This window comes from Dunckerocampus dactyliophorus, chromosome 12, assembly GCF_027744805.1.
Source record: "Dunckerocampus dactyliophorus isolate RoL2022-P2 chromosome 12, RoL_Ddac_1.1, whole genome shotgun sequence".
Lineage (NCBI taxonomy): Eukaryota > Metazoa > Chordata > Actinopteri > Syngnathiformes > Syngnathidae > Dunckerocampus > Dunckerocampus dactyliophorus.
Genome location: NC_072830.1, coordinates 21,398,453 through 21,423,701, shown reverse-complemented (window position 1 = coordinate 21,423,701; position 25,249 = coordinate 21,398,453). Strand labels below are relative to the sequence as shown.

At 41.9% G+C, this 25,249-nt stretch overlaps 2 protein-coding genes across 3 annotated transcripts; one reads left to right on the top strand and one right to left on the bottom strand.

The window, feature by feature from the left end:
* The first annotated feature begins 1,600 nt into the window (after positions 1-1,600).
* LOC129191171 (multidrug and toxin extrusion protein 1-like) lies at positions 1,601-13,843 on the top strand. The gene is made up of 16 exons (XM_054794259.1): positions 1,601-2,002; positions 2,754-2,855; positions 4,929-4,997; positions 5,081-5,229; positions 5,307-5,349; positions 5,454-5,498; positions 6,078-6,175; positions 6,261-6,358; positions 6,454-6,567; positions 7,144-7,211; positions 7,288-7,396; positions 7,462-7,537; positions 7,855-7,924; positions 7,989-8,121; positions 10,089-10,183; positions 10,889-13,843. The coding sequence occupies exons 1-16, from the start codon at positions 1,895-1,897 to the stop codon at positions 11,186-11,188; spliced, it is 1,677 nt and encodes a 558-aa protein (XP_054650234.1). The 5' UTR covers positions 1,601-1,894; the 3' UTR covers positions 11,189-13,843.
* On the bottom strand, positions 10,603-23,350 carry slc47a3 (solute carrier family 47 member 3). 2 transcript variants are annotated; one of them, XM_054794260.1, is made up of 17 exons: positions 22,944-23,350; positions 21,044-21,145; positions 20,898-20,966; positions 20,674-20,822; positions 20,546-20,588; positions 19,176-19,220; positions 17,533-17,630; positions 17,361-17,458; positions 16,835-16,948; positions 16,703-16,770; positions 16,511-16,619; positions 14,911-14,986; positions 14,537-14,606; positions 14,287-14,419; positions 14,112-14,206; positions 13,997-14,030; positions 10,603-12,695 (listed from the first exon to the last, which is right to left on the bottom strand). In XM_054794260.1, the coding sequence occupies exons 1-17, from the start codon at positions 23,064-23,066 to the stop codon at positions 12,496-12,498; spliced, it is 1,626 nt and encodes a 541-aa protein (XP_054650235.1). In that variant the 5' UTR covers positions 23,067-23,350; the 3' UTR covers positions 10,603-12,495. The 2 variants fall into 2 exon arrangements, with proteins under 2 accessions (XP_054650235.1, XP_054650236.1); XM_054794261.1 differs by having other exon boundaries at positions 12,583-12,695; positions 14,112-14,168.
* Positions 23,351-25,249: the final 1,899 nt, after the last annotated feature.

Genomic DNA, 25,249 nt, shown 5'->3' with positions numbered 1-25,249 from the left:
ATTGTTTACAGTATTGGCGGTTATCAAGCAGCTCACACGGTTAGTTAGTTTGGTCGCCATGAGCACAACAAGAGACAGCACAAAGGTGATTGACTGAAAAAGGTCTACAGCCAATCAGGATACAGGGGGCGATGGGCGGTGCAGACAGAAGAGAAGAGAGAATCCTAAGCACAGAACTACAACACTCAACTTCCCACTGTGCAATTCTTCTTAAAGGGCCAGGCTTATATACGCTGTCAAAAAAAAAAAAACAACCAAAAAAGCACTGAAATTACACAAAAAAAGTAAAGAGTCCGCGGAAGGTGAACTATGATGGAGCGAGGGAACACTGTATACCTGATTTGATGTTGCTCAGGACCATCTGCTGCAGTAAATCATCACCACAGACCTTTATAGCTTATAATGCAGTTTATTCTTCAGTCAGTGGTTCTCAATTATTTTCTGTCATGCACCCCCTCCGCCCCACCCCACCCCCACCCCCCAGGGGACAGAAATGTTTTCACGTCCCTCCTGATTTGAAATACTATTGAGCAACTGATAATATGTATTTACAGTATTTATCTGTACTGTCCAGGCTGAACTCGAAACTGAAAGCAGGAAAATGCAACAAAATGGAGAGCTGTGAAGCGTATTCAAGAGTCAAATTGCACGTTGAGTACGATAAACAGCACTGTTGGGGGGGAAAAAGCCGCCACCGGCAGAACAACACTCACACCTTTGCTCACTGCCATGTATTGAAGGGCTCAAATGATCGTACATTATGGGATTTTTTGAATTATTCATAGTATAGTATAGTATAAAAACAATAATTGTGCATCTGGCAACGCTGGACCACAGCCACCAAGAAAACCATTGATAACACTTCGCTGTCACGGATTGAGATCTTGCAGTGCCCACAAGGATCCCCTCCTCAAATAGGCGCATGTACAGGCCTGTCGAAGGTTGCCAATGAACACCTGAATGGGACGTGGTCAGATGAGACCAAAATTGAGCTCTTTGGCATCAACTCAGCTGGACATGTTTGGAGGCAGACAAATGCTGCATATGAGCCCAACAAGACCATCCCTAACATCAAACATGGAGGTGGGAACGTTCTGCTTTGTGGCTGTTTCTCTGCAAAGTGTGTCTCATGGGACACATCATCTGACTTGCGTGCTTGCTTCTTCAGCAAGGACTATACCACATTTTGCATCGGGATTCGATACTCATTTCCCTCAGTCAAATGCAAATTATGTCACAACCTTCATTTCATGTTATTTTTTTCTGGATTTCAAAATTTTTTTTTTTTTTTTTTTTTACATTTTACACACATTCTTCTTTTGTCACAAAACATACCACTAAAAATGCTGGACCTCATGTCTTTCTAAGGGGTAAATTTACATCATCAGGGGATCAAATACTTATTGTCCCCATAAATCATGAACTATTCATGTAAATGGGAATTTTAGGATTGACAGTACGCATTTGGTAGTGACTGCAGGCGGAATTGATCATGGATTAAGCACAACCCACGTAATCTGGTCCCTATGGTGGACTTTCTGTTTTCCACCCCTGCTTGGAGTAATACCAGACATCCAGTAATTGTGTTTTTGATGCTAATTTTCCTCACTGTGTGGAATTCCAGGTGGATTCATGTTAAAGAGGACGTTTCTGATACAGTTCACTGCAAAGATAGAGTTGTCTGATGTTCTGTTGTGATTGCAGTGTTCTCCTTTTTTTGTCGTCAACAATCCGAGTTGTTTCAGCTGCACTTGGCTGAGCTCCAAGGCAAGCAAATGGTCCGTCCTCTCCAACATCCTGCAAGTGACTTTGAAAAGAACATCAGAGAAACGTTAGCCAAGAGACTTTTCTCAGGAAAACCTGTACCAGCACCTCTGCCGAGAGTATAGAGGACATGGCGGGACTGAGTGACAAAATGTTCCGCTGCCGTTGGGTTCGTCACAAGGTTCCCCTGGCCTACAGAGAAGAACTGTACCAAATCCTGAGGATGACAGGGCCTCTGGTAAGATGCATGTTGTTTGTTTACCTTTCATCGTAATATAAAGTTTGTCTTTACAAAGATACAAATGCTGTTTTTTTTAACGCTACACAACAACGTTTATTATTTTTAATTGTAGTTTGCAGTGGTTCTTTTTGCTGCACTCACCAAAAATACAACGTGCCAGATTCCAGTGGTATTGTATCTGAAAAAGTCTTTTCACAAATACTCTATAATATAATAATAATAATAATAATAATAATAATAATAATAATAATAATGGGGCAGTTACAATTAGTTTGCATTGTTTTCTGCATGTAGATCTATTATTCTCTATACATTTGTTTTGTCTTTTTTTTATATTTTTGGGTGTCTGGAACGGAATAACTGGGTTTACCTGATTTGTAATGGGAAAAATTGGTTTTGTTTTTGTATTTTTTCATTTGGAACTAAATAATAACAAAAGTCGAGGTACCACTGCAACTAGAAATATGCTGTATATATTAAATGTATAATTAATAAGTGAGAAAAAATATATAATAATTTTATTAAAAAATAGAGAAAAAATACTGCACATTAAATAAAAATTCAATCTGACATCAATGTAATATGGAAGTGCATCATCATAATCTGTTTTATTGATCATCTGTGTATTTTGTCTACCTCTCCTGAGCTTTCTAAAGGCTATTTTCTTGTATTGGATCTCATTAGCTTGTGAAGGCGTAATGTATGACACACAATACTTACCCTGTATCTGTGTGATTTGTGTTCCTAGCTGCTCTCTCGAATCCTCAATTATCTCCTTCCCTTCGTGGTTACCATGTTCTGCGGCCGTCTGGGCAACGAGGTGATGGCGGGCTACGGATTAGCGTCTGCTGTAAGTGGTCAATCATCTCATCTGTATGCTGCACTGTGATGTGGCGAGTAGACGTTTATTGTCATGTTAGGCTGCTGAGGGAAAACAACAGCAAAAGCACTGAAGTACACAATTTGGACAAAATTATGGAGACACGCACTCCTTCATTCATCAATTAATCCATCAGGATTCGGACTCGACCCCCTGATCTTACCGAGACATTTTGGAAAATGTTAATTTTCCAACTTTGTGGGGCCATGCTTGGATGAATTTCATGGGAAGCCCATCAAGTTTCTCCTGGAGTGACCAGGGGTTCCAGTACGTTTGTTCACAAAGGGCAGTTATTTTCAGCACTACTATTGATTTGTTGCAAAAGTTTCGAGAAAAACCTAAACATGCCAAAACCGGGACATTTTTTCCCCCGTAGGAAATCCAATGAATCTGGTCCAGACACCAAAAAATATGAACACAACATACATTTTATGGAGAATAATTCTAGTTTTTAATCGGACTTCCCATACATCCCGGTGGGTGGTATTCAATCGTGTTTCTCACCTTCTTTATTATATAGGTGGTGCTCGCGGCTTTCTTTGGCCCCACGGCGGGTTGTTTAGCAGTCAGACTCAATAAAAAATGCACAGGCAGGAAGTCAGCAATGCATAGGTTGCTGTGTTTGGGCACTCGACAATATAGTACAGGGCAAACGGATGCAATAGTGTACAAAAACAGAGGCAAACATTTTCAACAAAAACTGATTCATACAAAAACGTAGGCGTACAAAACAAATGTTTGACTTTGTAGATATATTTATATGTAAAGACAAAGCTTTGTGTTATTATTAGTTATTAGTATCAACAATTCCGCCTTTGCTCTTTGCCTTTTTTGGTTGAATTTTATTTTGACACGGATCAATTACAAGCCACCTCATTCCGCTCCTCCCAATGCCGAGGAGTAGCAGTTCTACTCCGAATTTCTCCCGGATGACAGTGCTTCTTACCGTATCTTTAAGGGAGAGCCCAGCCAGACAATGTTAATGAGTTCCAGATATCAATATTTCGTCACACTCCCATTTGTTTCACTCTTTCATGGTGGTAAGTTACCTCAGAGACTGGCAACAGGAGAAATCATAGCTCCTCTCTTCAAGACTTGCTGAGCTGTCGTTCCCCGCGCCACATCACGGTTCAATTTCACGGATTCACTCTCATTTTTCCAAAAAAATATGAACAATTATGCTATTTCATGGTTGAATACATGCCTATTGTTAGTACAAAATATGCATATTAAAGCAATTGTTACGTATTTTCGCCTAAGTTAAGCATTTTCAAGCATAAAAATGGCTAAATGAACTAAAATACAAGTATGAGAATTCAAAAGATGCATTCAAATGCTGGGTTGAAGCATCTTTAACGCACAAAACATATCAAAGTGCCCCCACCACATTCTTTAATTTTCTGTTTTTTTTACTTTTAGCTGGGCGTTGTGTTTATTGAGGATCTCCGTGCCAGGTGATTGCAGTTTGTTAAGTTTCATTTTAAAAATCATTCAACACAAATGACACACACTCATGATACGGAGACAGAGACGCCAGGTGCTTTGACGAGACTTAATAACGAACTAAGGGCGCGCTACAAAGACTGGAAAAGTCCAACAAGAAACGCCAGTGACAGAAGGTCACCGGAAAACTGACAAAGCACAAACAAATGACTGAAAAGTAGCAACAAAGGTGAAGCAAAAAGGCCCAAACTTACTGGATAGTTGGAGTTTGAATAGAAGGAGAAAAGGCACAAAAACAAATCACGAGCAGGTCAGGCATGAGGAAGAGGACATGCTCGATGCTCATGAATGCAGGAAAACAATCTGGCGTCGAACAAGCCTGTAAGCAAGGCTTAAAGGAAAACTGCACTTTTTTTTGGAATGTTGCCCATCATCCACAATCCTTCTGTGAGACATGAACACGTGTTTCTCTTTTCTGTGCGTTCTAAAGATATAAAAACAGACAGCTCACTACTGCACGATGCCGCCTACAAAGGCCGCTATTAAAACACCTCCAAGAAGGTTTGATGGTTTTATATCCATGCTTTCACTTTGTTTCAGACCATCAATGTCACCACAGCAGCAACAGGATTTGGTCTGGGCCTTGCTTGTGATACGCTGGTGTCTCAGGTTGTACAAAAGCACATACTATCATATACAGTACTACTCATACTATGGTCAATTTACCCGCCGTTTATCCCTAATTTGGGCAGACCTTTGGCGGCAAGAACCTGCTGCGTGTGGGTGTGATCCTTCAGCGAGGCGTCATCATCCTGTTGTTGTTCTGTCTGCCCTGCTGGGGTCTGCTCCTCAATGCTCAGGCCATCCTGCTCCTCCTCGGCCAGGACCCTGAAGTGACCCGGTAAATAATAAGCACCACGCAAGAAAGCATGAGGACGCTGGTGTATGCGAGTGTGTCATTCAGCCTCTTGGTTTCAGGATAGCACATCTGTACATCGTAGCCTCCCTTCCAGCTGTGCCAGTGAGTTGGAATTTTCCGCTATTTTTTTTGTTTAATGCGTACATTATGCTAAATTATTGATGTGGGTGACATTTGTATGTCCGTGTTGTATCCCCCTTCTTTAGGCAATGTTTCTGCATAATCTGCAAGTGTCTTACCTGCAGAATCAGGTGAGCTCATCGTATGAAAAACTGAGAATGTCCTTTGAGATCAATTCAGAATGAGAAGGGTTGACTTTATAAGCGTTAAGCGTCCTAAAAGAAGGACCATCTTCAGTGGATGAAAAGTGTTTCATGTTTCACAGTGACGAGCATCTTTTTGCACTCGTGCGGCAATAAGGGTGTTAAAAATGTACTGCGTGAGGCACAGCTTCACCTTCCACGTTTTATTTAGAAAAATAAATACAAATAAAAGTTAAGGACGGAGCGTTATAGTGGTTTCACATTGGTTAACTTATTTTGACAATTAAATGATGACGTAAAAATATATACCGTACAACTAATAAGAGTTTTCATTTATTCTATTTAAATGATCTTGCCCTGCGATTGGCTGGCCACCAGTCCAGGGTCTACCCCGCCTCTTGCTGAAGTCAGCTGGGATAGGCTCCAGCATACCTCCGTGACCCGTGAAGGATGGATGGATCTAATATTCTTACTCATATATTTATTTATATATTTAAATTTGATTATAATATAATAATAGTATTATACATGTTTTGGCCTGTGTGTGTGTGTTTGTGTATGTTTTAGGGTATAATACTACCACAAATGTACACTGCAGCCTTGGCAAATGTAGCCAATGTGATGATGAACTACATATTCTTATACTGGCTGGATCTCGGGGTGAGGTAAGTAGCTTTTAGCATGAAGCAATGTCACATTCAACCCCAAACATCAAACATCACACCCACTAATACAGCGTGTGTCTCCTAGTGGATCCGCGGCCGCGAACGCTCTCTCCCAGATTTCCATCTGTGCTTTCCTGTTTGCTTACATTCGGTGGAAGAGGCTGCATGATGCCACATGGGGAGGTGAGGGGTGATTGTTCTTGGAGCGATTTGCAGTGACGCTTTTGTTTGTTTTGTCCCGTTTTGCCACATCAGTGATGGTGTCGCTCCCCCTACAGGTTGGTCTTTGGAATCGCTGCAGGAGTGGGGCGCTTACATGAAGCTGGCGATTCCCAGTATGCTCATGAAATGCTTTGAGTGGTGGGTCTATGAGTTTGGAGGATTCTTTGCAGGTAATCTCATCAGTGGATGTATTGATCTCCAGTATCTATCTATCTGCAATGTGTCCGCCAACGTAATCCGCCCCTATGGGTTGTGTTCAGGATGCTATGTTAGCATACGTGTGATACAGATGTCATCAAAGTTCATAATGAGACAGGTGGTCAATGACTAATGCGCAGTTTGTTACTAAGTCTCGCCCATACCCCTGCAAAGACGTTTAACTTGATGTTTTTTGTTGTTTTTTTTACATTTTTCAACCAATCCTGCTCAAAATGTACATGTCAGGTGCATGTCAGTCTCCTAAACGCGCGCACGAAGATTTGCGGCGATTCAGCTAAACTCCCTAAAGTTGCAGTTTGTGTTTTGCGGAGCAGCACCGAGCTGTGCGAGAATTTTCAAGTCAATTTAACGACAAACTTTGGGGTTTAATAAAAGCGCCGCCGTGTGGTGTATTTGTCAGGAAAATAAAAGCACAGGCAACACAGGAAGGGTGCATGTTTTGACAAAATGTCACCCTTTTGTTAGAGTTAGCTTACACAAACAAATATGAACAAATCTGTCTCATCTTCGACGTCTGCTTTGTTCAGGGATGATGAGTGAAGACGAGCTGGCTGCCCAACATGTTGTAATGATGGTGACCTTAATAGCATACATGGTATTTTGTGTTTCATATTCATCCAGAATGTGTTTACTACTTAGTTAACCTCTGACCTTTTTTTTTTTTTTTTAAGTTCCCTTTCGGCATCCAGGCTGCAGCGTGTGCTCGGGTGGGTAACGCTCTGGGGGCAGGAGACACCCGCAGAGCCATCGTCACCTGCAAGGTGTCCCTCACCCTTGCAGGTGGGTTTGTTTGTCGTTAAAAAGGCCGGGGTTTATCAGTCGACGTGACCTTGCTTATCTTTCAGGTGCATTCGCAGTGGTTGAAGGTGCCGTGCTTGCCTCCACTAAAACTGTGATTGGCGTCATCTTCACCTCTGATCAGTGAGTCGATACTGCTGGTGGAGCTGTCAAGGTCAAACATAATTCCTTTCTGGTTGACCCATGATTTGTTTGGCTCTCGTCATAATTTATCCCATCGGAAATATAAATCATCTGTTCCAGGGTCAACTGTCATGTTTTACATTTTACAGTTGAACGTTTGTATTTTTACAAGTGTAAAAGGAAGTTAGCCACCCAAGGGCATTGAGCTTCACATCTTCCACTGTCTATTGTAATAATTCATAATAGTTATGCAAATCTGTATTTTGACAATATTTATCATTAAAATCAATAATAGTCCAAGTGTGGCATCGTTGCAGGAAGATCATCAGTCTGGTCGCTCACTTGATGAACGCTTACTGCTTCCTTCAGTTCTTTGATGGTCTTGTGGTGAGTGCTTCACGTGTCATCAGTAAATCACCGCAAAGATAATTACAAGCCTTTTTCTGGCTAGTGTGTGTGCACAGGCATCTTCTTGGGGACTGGAAAGCAGAATATACCAGCTGTGGCTAACTTCATCGGGTACTACTGCATCGGCCTAACGCTCAGTGTTACGCTCATGTTTGTCGCAAAGCTGAGAGTTCTAGGTAGCTACAAAATTCCCCAAATTCCCTTTCAAAAATAGGACGCTCCCCTTTTGAAGTTGTCTGAAGTCGGAATGCTAGTAGAAGTCTCATTACAACATACACGTACAAAAATTGCAAGAATTTACATTTTGTACTGATGGAGTTTAAAGGGATAGTTTGGATTTGTCTGACATCCCCGTCAGCAGATAAGGGGATGTCAAAATGCAAAAAGAAGAAATGGGAGTGAGACAGGAACATTTTTTGAGTAAGCAATTGATTTAAATACATTTAAAAAATGTATAATTTAATAAGTCATTTCAATGAATTTGTCATTTAATACTTAATTTCAGTAATTGTTTTATTTTAAACCCTGAACTATATTGAGGTAGCACGGTGCTTTACAATGTAGCTAAGCTAATATACAACAGAAAAAAAGAGGACACAATCATATATGTGAAAACGGTATTTGAAACAATAAAAGAAGAAAATAAGTAAAACCATAAAAATCAATGTTTAATTATTAAGAACTACTTTAGAATGAAAACTTTATTCCCAATTCACACATGGCTCCGCTTACAATCAGTCAGTATTGAAAGTATCAATATTTTGATTTGAGAATCAATTTTAGAGCACGAAGAGCTGATATCGAAAGGATAATTCCGTATCGAGCCGCACATCACTGGTGTGGATTCAGTGTTATTTTCTGGCAGGTATTCACAATGTCATGATCTCTTGATGGCAAAGGCAAAAAAAGCTTTCTCTCTTTGGACGCAGTCGGATTGTTGGGCTGCCTAAGCGAGGCCTCTCGCAGGGCGCCATTGCTGCTGAGGTTGGACGCAGTAAGACATTTTAGGCTTCTCCAAGGAGCCTGAGGATTGTGGAGTAGAAAAGTCAAGTGGCAGACCCAAAAAATGTCACCGGCCCTGAGCCGGAGGATCCGATTGGCTATCCGTCGAGACACGGGACGATCCTCGGTCCAAATGAAGCTTGTTACTGGTACCGAGTGCAGTCCAGCAACCATCAGACGGCGTGAGAAGGGTTTTAAGAAAAATGTGACATTGAAAGGTAGAAGAACGTTTGACAATCCTGACGGCTTCCAACGTTGCCAGCATGACAAGGAGATCACACCTGAGATGATTTCCACGCGGCACAGTAGAGGGGTCGTCTCATGATCAGGGTGGGGCGCTTTTGCCATCAGTGGAACAATGGAGCTTCAGGGTTGTGCAGGAGCGTCAAACGGCAGCTGGCTATTTGGAGAATCTGCAGGGGGCATCCCTCGATGACTGAAAGCATTCATCTGTGTGGTAACGACCGGGTTTTTCAACAGGACAACGCTGCCGTTCACAATGCCCGCCTGCATGTTGTTGTTGATCCTGATCTAAATCCAAATGAGAACATTTGGGGATGGATGGCAAGGGAAGTTTACAAAAATAGACATCAGTTCCAGACATTGAATGCCCTCCGTGAAGCCATCTTCACCACCTGGAGCAACATTCCGGTACCCACTAGCCTCCTGGAAACACTGGCATCAAGCATGCCCAAAGCAAATTTTTGAGGTGATTAACAAGAACAGCGCAGCTACTCATTGCTGAGTCATTTTTTGAACATTTTATTTATATTTTAATTGGGGTTTTAGGTATGGTCTTCCACTTTTGATCAGCTGATGAGCAGCCTATGTCACTTTAATGATTGTTTGCACTAAATTCACTCAGAAATGGTGTCTCACTGCCATTTCTTCGTGTTGCATTTTGAAGCTCTACTTAGAACCTCCTTATGATCCAACAGTGCAAAATATAAATTCTTGCACTTCTTTTACTGGTCTTAAAATGGTGCTTGAGAGAGTATTATAGGAATCCTGACATGTGAAGCAAACATGCCCCCTGTTGGCTGACAGCAGCATAGAGGATGATGACAGTAAGATGGTTGGTTTTTGTCTCCAATATCTTGTAAACATGGTTTCATTCTCTGCTTCATTTTCTTTTTCACAGGTTTCTGGCTGGGGATCTTAATTTGTGTCATCTTGCAGTCCACATTTTATATTATTGTCATATTCAAGCTGGACTGGGAGAGGATGACCGAGGAGGTAAATCACCCTCACTAACCACTAGTCCTGTATGTGGCGTTAATGTGCATTACAGGTGGCTGCCATCTGCCAAACACAAGGCAAGTTTTTTTTCACCACAGCTTCCTCTGCTGGATGGGTGGGCCTTGGCCTCAATGCAGAGGGAACGCTGAAGTAAAATGTAAATTCCCCAATTGATTATAGGAAAGTTATTCATTTGAAGGTTAATTTAAAATGTTCTGGGTCCATTGGCGTATTGGGCAGAGTAGTTGTGCGGTCTGTTTTGCCTCGGTTGCGTCAAACCTGGTTATGTAATTTGTGTATGCTAAAGAGCGGCTAATCCAAATAGTTTTTTGCAGAGGTAATAAAGCTCATTTTGACTGTGACATAAGGTGGTTGTGTAGAATGGCACAAAAAAAATACTCTCAAACTGTATAGTATGTATCTTTATTGCAGTTTCTCTTGAATGTCAAAAAACAATAGACAAAAATATTTTACCTATCAAGAAAACATGTACATTTTTTTAAAAATCTACTTTATCCTGGTCATGTCAGACATTTTGTGTGGTCACTTGCTGCAAGGCACAGTTCAGGAGTTTTAATTATAGCTGCCCCACTGACCAATGAAAAAATGAGCTAACACACATGAATGAATCAGTGTGGATTGGATATAAAGTATGCAGTTGCCACCATGAGATGTTAGCAGTGATGTATTTGTTGTTTCCAGGCTGTAAAGCGAGCCCAGAGGAACACCCAGGTTGATGGAGTAAGTCCAGCTACACAGGACCGGTACCAGCCTGTCCTGTCTGAGGGCAACACGGTCACACATCATGCGAACGCTGCCCACCTCTCGTTTAGCCAGCTGGTCTTCAGGCGAGGCCTCACTCTGTTTGCTGCTCTCGCTCTCCTGGCTGTGGGCGCATGTTTGCACTACTCGATTCCTTTGCCAGAGACGATGCGCCCTCAAAGTAATATGAGTACAACACACTGGAGTAATGACACTTACACTTCTGATTACACAAACTGAGAGGTGATCCTATTTATTTTTACTGTGTTTGTCCCACTAGATCCAGCACTTTTTCTTCCCTGATATGTACACTACCGGTCAAACGTTTTATATAACACTCCAATTTCTCTGGAGCAAAAAACATTGTTCATTCCTTTTTTCTTGCCATTTTTGTAGCAAAAAAATTCCTTTCTCCAGTACAGTGCTGTTCAACTGATGTTCACGAGGGCATAGTACCGCAGTGTGTTCTGGACACAGTTTTTATGCAGACAGAGGAGGTGGTATAAATATCCCAGAACTTGGAACACCTGTAAGAATTAGTTGCACCAACTGCCAAGGCTTGATCAACCTCCGTTTATAATTGTTGGTCCCGGAAACGGGCCTTTTTGTATAATTCTGAAATACACATTTTTCAGTTTTGAGTAACCTTTCCTCTTTTTTTTTTACCCTCTGGCACTTCACGACTTAACCTTTGTACCATTTCAAGCTATTCATTGGACTTGAACAACATGCATTTAAAAAACTGCAAAAATTGGGTTGTTCTGAAACCTTTGACCGGTAGTGTATTTCATATTCAATACAGAGTAGTGATTGACTTACAACATGAATGTCTCAATCCTTATAGTGCTACTTTTGTGTGTGTTAGTCTGTCTAAACGTTCTTCCTAGCGTATTTCTCTGTTTCGGCCAGCGAGGTACACGTTCTCATCTAATTGTCCCTCACAAATTCTAAACAGAAACAAGTGGCTGAGGACCCATTTGACATAAACACTGTTAGCTGGCATCTGCTACCTACCATAGGTTTGGCATAAACAATGCATTACCCTCAGTGTGTGCGATACTAAATTCAATTGAATTACTGTAAATTCTGAACTATTGAGTGCACCTGACTATAAACCGCACCCACACAATTTAAAGAGAAAAAAATATATATCGGCCGCTGCATAAGACTTCAAAATGTGATATTAGCGTCCACTTCACTAATTCCTGAATCTGCACTCTAAGCAGAACGGGAACTGATGGTCTTTTTAGGCAAAAATGACCGGTAGCCACATCATTGTTTGAAGCCGCAGGGTTCAAAGTGTGTGAAAAAAGTGGCTTATAGTCTGGAATTGATGGCATTTAAAACAATTACGATGCCGAAAATGAATCGTGCTGTCAAGAGATGTTTCTTTGCCCCGTCGTAAACCATTTATTTTTTTCTTTTTCTATTTCATCGACTCACATGCAAAATCCTTTCCCGTCTTCTCTTCCGTCTTTGGCTGCCTGCGATAGAAACCCTTGCATCACATCAACAACGTTGAAATGAATGTGGTAGCCTTTAGTAGGTCACGTGACCGAGTTTGTCATCAGTAAGTTTAAGATGATCCCAGCAGCCAGAATACCGAGCATGAGGGTCAGAACCAGACACCTGCGCAGCACCAAATTATTTCCGGAGAGCTCCTGTCCCACAGGGCTTGCCAGTGCTGGGTCCTCCAAACCGACCGAAATAGTAGCGTCTCCTTGTTCCTGGCAGCTTTGGGTGTCATCTTTTGGGGAAGGAATACGTGTCAGCAATGTCTTATTCACACACGTTATACTCAAAAATACATTGTTGTATTTCAGGAAAAGAAAGAAAAGGTTGCTGTACTAATAACTTAAATTCAAATCAAGACTTAGAATACGAGGCTTTTGTGATCGGCGTTGAAAGGCATTTAAAGGCATGTGCCGATCATGTGATTTTTTTTCACATTGGTGGCCGATCGATGGGAGCATCCCTACTAATTACTAACTTAATCCACATTATCCCGTTTAGGGACAGTCAGTAATGCGTAATAAACCGTCAATGCAGCTGAGAAAGCGTTTATTTGTATCGTCAACATTATTTTGATATCCCATTGCATGTTGTATTTTGTTCCAAACTGACAAAAAAATAAATAAAAATGACTTTTTCTTTTTGTATTCACAATTTTTTCTCAAGTTTCTGTCATGTTAAGGTTGACTTTTGTGGGTTCTATTCAAAAAACGGCGTTCTATGGGCATACTGTACTTTCCCTGTACCTCTAATGATTCTGATGACTCAAAAATTCCACGTCAGAAGGTAATTTTAGTACATTTTTGTGTGTCTTTTGAGCTGTATAAACTGTTTTAAACATACAGTGAGCTATGACATCGCTATTGTGACTGATAATGCCCTTAATGTGGAAGTGGCCGTGCGTGAGGGAGGATTGGAACGGCACATTAAGTGCTTTGCGCGCACTATAAACCTTGCAATCCGAGCTGCACTCGGTGTTCACAGTGTCATTTGTTTGCTTGTGACATGTGGCTGCTTTTTTTCATTGGGGTTCAACAATTACCGCGGTGTTAATGTCCAAGCAGAAGCAGCTACAGCTGTCATTTTGTGTATTTAACAGCTGTTTGTGTTTGTGTACCATGATTAATAACGTCACTGATAAGGCACACCTCCCCTGCTCTCGCCCCCGCCACACACACACACAAGTGTAATGTGTCTGCATAGCCCTCAGAAATTAGATAGCTGCTCTCCTACAAAGTTATACAACATTTCAAAGTGCACCTGCATCGTCTTGTGATAAAAAAGTCTGTCTGCCCAGCCGTCTATTTTTTTTCATTGAACTTTTCTTAAAAGTAATGTTCAAATCTTGTCTTGCCTCGATCTTGTAGACTCAATACTGTGTATCATCTCGTGATCTGAGTGTATCGTCACCCCTGGTGACAGCAATCTAATAAGTAACTAATAAGAATAAGTACGATCTCTAAACACTCACTGTGTCTGTTTCTACTATATTAAGAGTACAGGTATGTCTTGTGTTTGACATGACAAGTGGCTCACCTGAGTTGACACAAACACCAGCTCTAACCTGAGCCTGGAAAAACACACATTTTGTTCATTCCAAATTGCTTCGCAATGTATCTTTTGAGTGTAAAATGAATTCCTACATGCTTACTTCAACTGTAACTTTCTTCCAGTCCATTCTCACCAGGTAGAAAACCAGGAAGCAACACTGCAGACACACAGATGTGCACAATCCCGCCCATAGACCTGAACAGGATGTCTTTTTTTTTTTAATTTTGAACATTTCAGTGGAGGAAACTTAAGGAGCGAAATATCCAATATCATACCAATGATTCCTAATTTGGCCGCAAACATCAATGGCACTCCAATAGGTAAAGCGACACCATAATAACACAACATGTTGCAGATCGCACCGACTTTCTGCATACCTGCTCCTCTTATTATTCCTCCCATGGCCACCTGCAAGGTCACGTAAACACAATGTTGTTACTGCATTTGCACTCAAAAAGTATATGGCGCAGCATGCAAATCCAGAATGCCTTACACTCAAAGTCTTAACATTAAACGCATGCTTACTGAAACTGCATCCATGAGGATGAACGGAGCATAGAATACCACAACCTCGCCGACCTTTCGTCTGATTTGTCTGTTGGTAAACAGAAGAACATTATCAGGATGATTGTAAAGAAAATATGACTCCAGGGTAACGATTATGACAAGTTTAAGACTGAATGTCGACTCTGTATTAAACATATAATCATATTGGAACTAAAGAAAAAAATGCTACTAAATATAAATACTCTTGGTGGATGTCAATGAGGCTATGACATAACAGATCGGCTGCTACGAGCATTCCCAAGTTAATATGTAGAAGCGCAGGAGATAGTTCATGGTCTAAGGTCATCTAAGATGGCGTGCCAGAAATGAGAAAACATCCACGATACACTTACTCATCATATGTGAAGGCATAGGCAATATGATTCCTCAGGCTTCCAATGACAGCTGCCAAGCAGACAGAAACCGATACTGTGTGGGAAAGGTAGAATGAACGTCATTGTTGACTTTCTCTAATCATGTCAAGATGATAACATTTCTGGAGTTGAAACAGCATGATATAACATTTCAGGTGTTTCTTTGCACATACACTAGGTCCCCAACTTACGAACACCCGACTAGCGAACACTCGCCGATACGAACACAAACCGACTGGTTTTTATTTTATTTTATTTTGCCTTGTAGTGCTTAGGAATCACTATATATACTGCTATTGTACATGCTTGACCAGTAGAGGGCACTGTGACACTGCTAATGGGACCAAGAGGCAGCCTTAGCGCTAATGAGACTAACAGACGCTGGGCAGAGAAAGTTTCCGGTAAACCTAGGAAAGCTTAAGTTTTAGCTGGATGATACAACCCGGACAGATCGTGTGATTAAAGTTTATTAAGAGTTAATAGGCCTGCTTAATTGTACACCACCCACAGAACACTACCTCTTTTAGAAGAGTCTTAACCACAACGACCATTTGTCCTTTTTTTCAATATCTCCTCCACCTCCTCCTCCACCACAACAACGTAACCTCGACCACACCTCTTCAAAGGTAAATAACATTTATCATTACGTATTATTATATCATTTTTATTATTGTTTTTTTCATTAATTATCCTCGTTTAATATTACTACTGCATCCAAACTCATATTTACATACATACACATATACTGTGTAGGTATATGTGTAAGTAATTCGACTTAAGAACGGTCGTCTGGCACCACTTGTGTTCGTTAGTTGGGGACTTAGTGTACTGTAAATATTTCAATATTGGCCTCCGCTCTAATAGATACCATGTTGCAAGTAGTCGTCGGGTATATTGTCAGCCAACTAAAAAACACCTCTTTGGCAAAGTACTGCTGTGACAGCCTGCACGGATCTATTATTTAAGATCCAGCAATACAATTGCACATCAGTCAGAGCAACCCACACATCTGACCCACTTTAGCCCGACGAGCATAAATACCGTAGGAGCCATGATCCTACCCCAAAACTCTTTAATACAACAAAAAAATAGCTGTTGCCGCATTCAAATTTTATTTCTATGATAGATCTTCAAATCCACTTGTGCTCATTACGACCGCAGACCTAACATTTTGTTCATTTTCTGCATTTATTTTCTCTGGATTGCCGCAACAGCTGATGAAACTTAGCAGTAGAAGCATTCATATATTGATATTGTTGTTTTCTTCGTCACAAACAAATTTTACAGTAAAGTAAAGGTTCTGTTAGGTTGCGTGTTTTGATGTTCTTGGCTTTTATTTCGCCGCGTTTTCCCGTCCGTGCTGTGCCGTGTTGCGATTTTCCTTCCCAGATGGCGGAGCGACGAAGCACACCTGCGGCACAACCTTGATTGGTGAGGCTTTCAAGCGTAGTGGCTGCAGTAGCATTAGGCTGGATCGTTTCATCAGTCTAACAGAGAGCTGCTACGCTTCCTGGCCACCTCCAAAGCTTGTACGGCCAAATCTCCTTCCGAGCTGACGATGTTTTTTGAGTTGACTGACCTGCACAGAAGAATGTCGTTTTTGCAGACAGGTTGGCCTGCTTGGTGTCTCCAGCTCCAAGAGCATTTCCCACCTTCACACAGCCTGCCACACTGAAGCCTAATGGAAACTGACACCAAAATACAGCATTAACATGCACAACGCAACACAAAATAACAACAGTATCGGATAGAAGATTTGTGTTCAACTCACCATATACGCAGCGTTTGAAAGCTCGTACACTATTGACTGTGCTCCGAGTTCCACCTCGCTTATGAGACCTGTTGAGATTTTTTTTTTTAATTCAAGTCAGTGTTGAAAGTGTTGGTGGGCATGTACAGGTACCTGCCAGGAAGCTGCCGATCTCAAATGTCCACCACTCAACACATAACATGACCATGCTGGGGATGGCCAAGCGAATGAATGAGCCCCAGTCCTGTAAGCAATCTTTGGACCAACCTAGGAGGACAGTTCATCTATTTTGTGATCAAAAACACTATTTTCATGTAGTTCATGTTAAATATATTCGTATTTCACTATAGTTAGGGATCAGTAGGTTTTTCCGTATCCTGTCTCCAAGCCAATAACCACAGTTTTCTTCTTCCTGTGTCTTGTTGTCTGACTACTTAACAGTTAGGTACAGTGATTTTCCTTTTTTGGCTTACTCAATTTAATTAGCATCAAAATATTTCTCTTTTGAGGTGCCTTTCACGGAAGACTTCTTCAGTTGTTTTGCTCTGAGTCCTTGCTGCCTCACTGACTATCCATCCAGACTTGCCAGTTTGTTTTGTTTACAGAGGACCATGTTTACTTATGAGGGAAATTAAGTACATGCAAAATTACGGCTCTTTTGTACAAATATTACAATTACCTCCCCAGGTAGCCTTGTGAACATTTTTCCATATGATGTAAGCGTAGAGGACCCCAGCCATGGAGAATTGGGACAGGGTGTTGGCAAGAGCAGATCCTCTATGGAGAATATTGCATTTTAAGGTTATTAGTTTAGTGCAATTATTGATTGTGAATGAAGAAGTAATACTTACGCTACTCCCAGCTTTAATGCAAAGATAAAAATGTAGTTAAAGAGGGTGTTGAGGATATTGACCACAAAGCCAGTGATGACTTGTGGCCATATGATGCCCTGAAAGACAATTGTGATGTTATTGTGTCCAGACTGGACATATTTTGCAATGACATTTGTTGCAGCATGAATAGGTTTGTAGTATATTTTTCTCTTGTGGATGAGAAGCAGAGCTGTCTCTCCCTACATGCAGGCCACACGCTGGGTGTAGGGCCCCACGGTTTGCACAAGGGGGCATTCCAAGAAAATGCATATGGCTGCCAAAGGCCACAGAGAAAAGAAAGGGACAAGTAATCTGACAGGGTGCTTGTTGCCGCAATGACGGACAGCACACATAAGAATAAGAAAATAAAACGGCAGAATTCACCTGTTCAGTCCCTGGTGGTGTCATGGTACAGCTGCTCCCTTTTAAGGCACAGGGCGTGTGTTTGATCCCACACCCCAACATTTTTTGAAAATTGTTATTTTGCAGTAAGAATAATTTATTGAACAATTTGTTTCCCATCTGTTCATATTATTCCAAAACATCCATCTAACTAAATTCAGGTTCAAGCCAAATGGTATGAAAATAGCTTTTTGTGAGGTTGTCACAGCTCCCCGGGGGGGGGGGGGGGGGCCCAATGTGATTGTTTTTATGGGACCAATAATTAAATAAATTACAAGTTCTGTATACCACCCATCCATCCATCCATCCATTTTCTTCTGCTTATCTGGGTCCGGGGGCAGCAGTCTCAGTAAGGAAGTCCAGACTTCCCTGTCTCCAGACACCTCTTCCAGTTCCACCTGGGGGACACCAAGGCGTTCCCGGGCCAGCTGTGAGACATAATCACTGCAGCGTGTCCTAGGTTTGCCCCGGAGCCGTCTCCCGGCTGGGCATGCCCGGAACACCTCACCAGGGAGGCGTCCGGGAGGCATCCGGACTAGATGCCCGAGCCAACTCTAATGGCTCCTCTCGATGTGAAGGAGTAGCGGCTCCACTCCAGCCATCCGACAGAGCAGGAAAGTCATTTCCATCACTTGTATCCCCGATCTCGTTCTTTCGGCCATGACCCAAAGCTCGTGACCTTAGGTGAGGGTGGGAACACAGATCGACCAGTAAATTGAGAGCTTTGCCTTCTGGCTCAGCTCTCTCTTCACCACAACGGTCCGGTACAGCGACAGCATTATTGCAGACGCTGCGCCGACCCGCCTGTCGACCTCACGCTCCAATCTTCCCTCACTTGTGAACAAGACCCCGAGATACCTGAACTCCTCCACCTGGGGTAAGACCTCACTGGAGGGTGCAATCCACCCTTTTCCGGCTAAGAATCATGGCCTCGGATTTGGAAGTGCTGAGTCTCATCCCAGAAACTTCACACTCAGCTGCAAACCGTCCCAGTAAACACTGAAGGTCACAGCCTGATGAGGCGATTAGGACCACGTCTGTAATGCGTAAGCTCCGGGGGTGGATGAGTTTCGCCCTGAGTTCCTCAAGTCTCTGGATGTTGAGGGACTTGACTGATACGTCTCTTCAACATTGCATGGAAGTCAGGGAACAGTAAATTCCGCATACAACTTCTCTACAATATTGTTTATGGTTTTTATGCTTTCTGATTATGGACTTACCTGGTTTTGCAAGTATCTTGTTTCCAATGAATACATGAATGTAGCCTGTGAGATTTAAACAAAGATGCTTTATTAGATGTTTTTATTACACACGCACATTAGGAGCATCTGTTTCCAGGCTAAATTTGTGGGGCACAATCATTTCTGTCCCACAGACCAAAAATAAATTGGCAAACATAATTTGCGTATACACACAGAAGGAAAAGGACAAGAAGAGTCGGCAGCTAAAAAGTGTCCTTAATTTAAAACTAGGGTTGGGCGATATTGACAAATTATCACAATATTTTTGGAATGTATCACGATATGACGATACAATTAAATTCAGCAGACTGTTGTATAAAAAGCTACAAACCTTAACCCATATAATCAAAAATAATTACAAGTAAGCCTACCAATGTAAGTGTGTCCAAAAGAGTGTCCAAAGCAAGCCAGTCTATTCCAATCGTTCACTGCAGCTGCTTTCACAACAATCCACCGTCAGTAGTTACACACACTCCTTTCTTCTAATCTACGTCCCATTCCTGGAGAAACTCCTTCAACCCACTTGAGATGTTTTCACCTGTGTGTTCCTCCGGAAAAAAAAAAAAAAAATCAAACTTCAAAAGTCCAGTCGCTGGTTATGTCGTGGACCGTGAGGCTAATATATGGTTGAGTCACCCGGCAACTCCACAAGTCTGTAGACGAGGCAAAAGACGTCACTGTAGTCATCGCTGTTTCAGTTTTCCACTGCAGTCTTGATACAGTGCTGGTATTGCGGTTTCTGAGAAATATTTTTGTGAAGGCATTGAATATCTTGGGTCAGATTTGCAGAGGCGGCAATTAAATTCTTCCTTTTCAAGTGAGTATAAAGGCATCGTGTCTTTGGCTCAATAATATGACCCTGCATCAGTCAGTTCACGCCATCGCTTACTTTTCTTGTCGTGAGGAAGGCCATGAGCAAAAGCATTTTGTCATTTTGACTGGGTACTGAACTCTGTGTTTGCGCTTGAGATGGTCGTGTTCCCACCTTTTGCCGTCACCGAGGCTTTGCCAGCATATTATGGTCTCTTGTGTCACATCTTCTCTATTAATGTGTCATTCATACCGGTGTAAGTTCTCTTATCATTGGAAGAGTTTATACCGGTATATAAAAATCGCCCAACCCTATTTAAAATCACTGCCTGATGTCTGTGTGATGCAAGCAAGTTCTATAATACAACTAAGACCACACTAATTGTTAAATTAATACCCCAAATTAATCAAAATTGAGCATTAGCATCTTTTTAAAGGAAACATTTCTAAGCTTTTTAGATCTCATGAGATTATGCAGGTGTACCTAATGTTTGTTAAGGATTTATTCCATTGGTTGTGTTATGCCCTGAAATACTCACAGGGAGCGCTGGCATGAAGATCTTCACATACAACTGAGACAACCTGAAAGGACCGTTAAAGTCAGTGATGGACAAATCTCCCAAAAAAGGGAAACCGAAAAAATACATAGAAGAAGAAGTCGGCTGACCTGGCAACATTTGGCTCTTGTCCCACAGCCAGCAGAATGGACTCAGTGTTGATGAGGATGGCCCAACAGGGGAAGCACGCCAGAATTAGAATGAGGATTGCCCTCTGCAGAATCACCCCAACTCTCAGGAGGTTGCCACCTCCGAATGTCTAAGACATGAAAATGTGTTTTGGTTATGTAACCCAAGGAGAACACAGGAGTGTAACATATCTCATATCTCCTACCTGAGAAATCAAAGTATCACATGCTGATGACAGCCCTGAGCCGATAGATATACCTGTAACATTAACAACCTGCGAACATGAGGGAAACAATGATACTGTATACTGTATATGTAGCCCGGTTGGTTTGATATGACATGAAGACTTACTGCTATTGCCAGAGCTACACCTGCTAGCTCCTCTTTTCCCAAATGGCCACAGAAGACGGTGCTGATTAAACTCACAGCAAAAGTCATGATGTTGGTCAGAATCTGTTAAAGTGGAGGAAAGTGAGAATGCATGAATGTTCTTGTACAATCTAATGGGATCCAATACAACAAGTGACATTTGTACAAAGACAACAATGTTTGGGTTTGAGACTTTTTTATTGTTTATTGTCTGTGTTTGTCCCTCATGTCGCTAAACAAGGTTCCTAGAATATCACAAACAATTCCAATGGCTGTCCAGTAGAGATGCTTGATTTCTTTCCGACAGATTTCTTACCGCCAGCCCATATACCGATATCGTCCAGCACTTCGTTGCTAATACTGAAATAGGCAGCGGCTCTTCCCTCAAACTAATGTCAGGTCACATGTCGTGTAATGAAAGAACACATTATACTTCTTTTACTGCGACGCCACTCGATGTATTTCACAAATAAACACTTGTTTTTGACACATTTTGTCTCAACAGTCATTAACCAAATACTGACTGGCAGTCCACTAAAATAACATGTTCTCCTAACACGAAAAAGTAACACAGGTTAGTGTTAATAAATTTACCAAGAAGAATTGATGAAGTAATGCTTGTAACTAGCAGCACATTTCTAAGAAGCACAAAAATCCGTGTAAGAACAAAGAAAAGTGCAAAGTATCAAACTCTGGCCTTACTCACCCCTCACATAGCAGTTTATTTTGAAAATAAACATATTTACATATACGAAGGCAAACCTTGGAAATAATTTCACCCTGAGGAGATACTGAGCTAGCAAGCTTGTTGCTGTGTAGAACACGTCGTCACTCGCGCGCCGGTCTCATTCTCGGCAAAAAAGACAATCCCGACTTGAACGCCATTTAGCCGATAATATTGGCCAACAATCTGATATTATCCGGCATCGCTACTGTCAGCCATTAAGACTGTTGCTGCCGACTCTTATTTCTCCTTTCTCTCCCGTGCTATGCAGTGATCACAGTGGCCTTTGAACGACAATAAGTGTGACTAATATATGCCAATTTTTCAGGCTTTGGCTCACAAATGGCCAACACATTCTGCCAAGCAACAAGTGTGTGAGGAAATCAGAGTATGCTAACCAATATTGTATTCAGCTGGGAACGTCCATCCATCCATCCATTTTCTATGGATGCGCGGGGGCATGCTGGAGCCTATCCCAGCTGACTTCGGGGTACACCCTGGACTGGTCCCCAGCCAATCACAGGGCACATATAGACAAACAACCATTCACACTCACATTCATACCTATGGACAATTTAGAGTAAATTAACCTAACATGCATGTTTTTGGAATGTGGAGGGAAACTGGAGTACCCGGAGAAAACCCACGCACGGGGAGAACATGCAAACTCCACACAGAAATGCCCAAGGGGGAATCGAACCCACGATCTCCAACATGCTAACCACTAGACCCCCGTAATAATAAAATTAACTTGTAGTGTCATTCAAGAGACAGTTTTTAATTTACTTTCCCAAGGGAGGGGATCATGCCGTTTCACAAGTCACAGTACATGCTGGAATTCATGTTGCCTTCAATGAACCGTAGCTCCCCAGATAAATGATGCTATCACCACCATGCTTGACTGTAGGCAATACACCAATTATGGTGCTCACATTGTGTTGCTAGCTATTTAGACATTAATGGCTGTGTGTTGACTCATTTTCAGTACGTGGGTTGTAAATCTATATTGCTACTCAAGCTGTACACGCACATTGCACGCTCACAGTACGATCCCAGTTTCACTTCGATAAAATGGTGTAATGAAACTGGTTGCTGAAATGTGAGAGGGGTGTACTCACTTTTGTGAGGTGACTCTATATCCCATTCATTTTGACTCACCACAGGTACAGCCATTCGAGATATGTCCTTGACTTCTGTCTTGAAGCCAGCGGGAGCCAGTGCGCGTATTTGCCGGAATAGAAAACATTCCTTCCAGGAGATAGAAAGCGAGCTCGCCATCATTCTATTCACACAAGCTGTGCTTAATTTTCACAGCGATAGTCTGCAGGAAAGAGGCTGGAAGTCGTTACGTCCGGTTACCTCCTGTGGCATCCGTTGCCAGAGTCGAAAATGTGACGATAAAAAAAAAACATTGTTTAAATAATCTGTCCATAGGTCGCCGGGCGGGAGTTACTTAAGAGCTAACGGTGTCGAAATTCAAAACGGAGGCAAAGGCAAACGTTTACAGTACTTATCGCTTTATTGCTTTTATTCGTCACTATCCGGTCCTCTGTCACTCCTTCAGCTTCCTTAGTTATTATTTAATTGGTTTTGATTTATTCATTTTTCCAGGAGATGGAGCCAGTGTGTTTTTTAACACACATTTTACTACTTCATTAGTGTCTTGTAACACTTTTGAGAACTGAATTGAATGTATACACTGTACGTAATAATACATAATATGTTTCTTTAGTCAAATTTACTAAACAAGTATAATGTACTATTGTACTACAATGACTACAATGACTAAGACTGACCTAGACCTGCCAAATAGTGAGCCCACCTTTTGCCCAACTATGGGACTCTAAAAGCTATTTATAGCAAGTTTAGCTTGCCAAATAATTCTAAATACCCTTATACAAGTATATTATAAACCAGTACCCATCCATCCATCCATCCATCCATCTTCTATGCCACTTGTCTTCACTAAGGTTGCGGGTATGCTGGAGCCTATCCCAGCTATAGTATGTTAGGTTAACTGGCGACTCTAAATTGTCCATAGGTATGAATGTGAGAGTGAATGATTGTGAATGATTGTCTATACAGTATGTGCCCTGCGATTGACTGGCGACCAGTCAAGGGTGTACCCTGCCTCTCGCCAGTCAGCTGGGATAGGCTCCAGCATGCCCGCAACCCTAGTGAGGATAAGTAGCATAGAAGAGGAATGAATGAACGAACTTCTTACTTTTGAGCAAGCCATGGTTCTATTCCAAGATTAGCGGCATCGAAAACGGATGGATGGTTCCTGGCAAATAAACGATTTCATTGGCTCATTTGCTGTCACCACGTTTGCTGTCCAGTTAACCGTAATACTTGACGTAATTACACCCGCAGACTGCCGCTGCGATCGGTCCGCGAGCATCATTGTATGTTTTTCATTTTCCCATTCACTTTAATTGGTCACGGGTCCGTAAAGGGCCATCACTGGATCCAGATCCGGATCCGGACCGAGGTCCGCCATTTGGTGATGGCTGCCATAGACATGCAGTATGATTGAATGAATTGTGTGTGGGAATACAGTGTTTTCCACAACGTCGCCAAATTATGCTCTCATAACAATGTTATCATGTCCAAATCATGCAATGCAGTCTATGGGCCAAATACTGTCCAATATAATTGTTAAGTCTTACCTGTCAAATGTTATTCCCTGGGATTTGGCTTGCAGCACATGCATGAGGCATGTTATTGACCGATATTGAATTTTCATGCCAATAGCGGCCCGATAATATTGATGGGCCGATATTATCGGACATCCCTACTTTTTACCCTAGTTCTGCAATTTTTGGTATTTACATTGTCACAAGTTGTAAAAGGTAGCACTTTTTGCGCTTTGGTTAGAAGGACGGCATCAAATAGGTGGAGCCTAACAACAACGCCGTCTCTGCCACTCCGTGGAATGTGTAAGGGAAGTCAAATCTAAAATTAGTTTTCTCAGGTCACTGAATACAAAAAAGGCCCTTTGTCATCCTGAATGGGCTCAACTCACTCAATCCGCTGAGTGAAACCGATCACGAGAGACTAGCCTTTATGTGGCTGGCAGGACTGATGCTATCACACAGGTGACATATTGTCCACCTGTGTGACGGGTGAGTGAAGGGCCACTGGTGCCAACAGATGGAGTGGACACACTGAGCTTTTCTGACCTTGTATTTTGGAAATATATAGTGTCGATGTTTTGTGCTCAGGTGAGGACTTGTATGTTGCAAAGTACGGCCCGGGGGCCATTTGCGGCCCTCTGCTGTTTTTGTATTGGCCCTAAGCACATTCCAAAAATCTAATTTGACAAGAAAACTAAAAAAACAAAAGCAAAAATGGAAAAAATGTGCAGTAATATTACAAGAATAAAGTAAAAATATTCACAGAAAGAGCACGTGGCAGTTTGGGGGCCACAAACTTTGGTGCTATGGGCACTGTCGGGGTGCTGG

What these genes read in the sequence shown, in the direction of transcription:
- LOC129191171 (XM_054794259.1), top strand. Translation starts at nt 1,895, where the DNA reads ATGGCGGGACTGAGTGACAAAATGTTCCGCTGCCGTTGGGTTCGTCAC. An exon ending in TGGCTGGATCTCGGGGTGAG is followed by an intron (nt 6,176 to 6,260) that starts GTAAGTAGCTTT and finishes TGTGTCTCCTAG; the next exon opens with TGGATCCGCGGCCGCGAACG. An exon ending in GCATGATGCCACATGGGGAG is followed by an intron (nt 6,359 to 6,453) that starts GTGAGGGGTGAT and finishes CTCCCCCTACAG; the next exon opens with GTTGGTCTTTGGAATCGCTG.
- slc47a3 (XM_054794260.1), bottom strand. Translation starts at nt 23,066, where the DNA reads ATGATGGCGAGCTCGCTTTCTATCTCCTGGAAGGAATGTTTTCTATTC. An exon ending in GCATTAAAGCTGGGAGTAGC is followed by an intron (nt 17,459 to 17,532) that starts GTAAGTATTACT and finishes TATTCTCCATAG; the next exon opens with AGGATCTGCTCTTGCCAACA. An exon ending in AACGACATTCTTCTGTGCAG is followed by an intron (nt 14,987 to 16,510) that starts GTCAGTCAACTC and finishes TTTCCCACACAG; the next exon opens with TATCGGTTTCTGTCTGCTTG.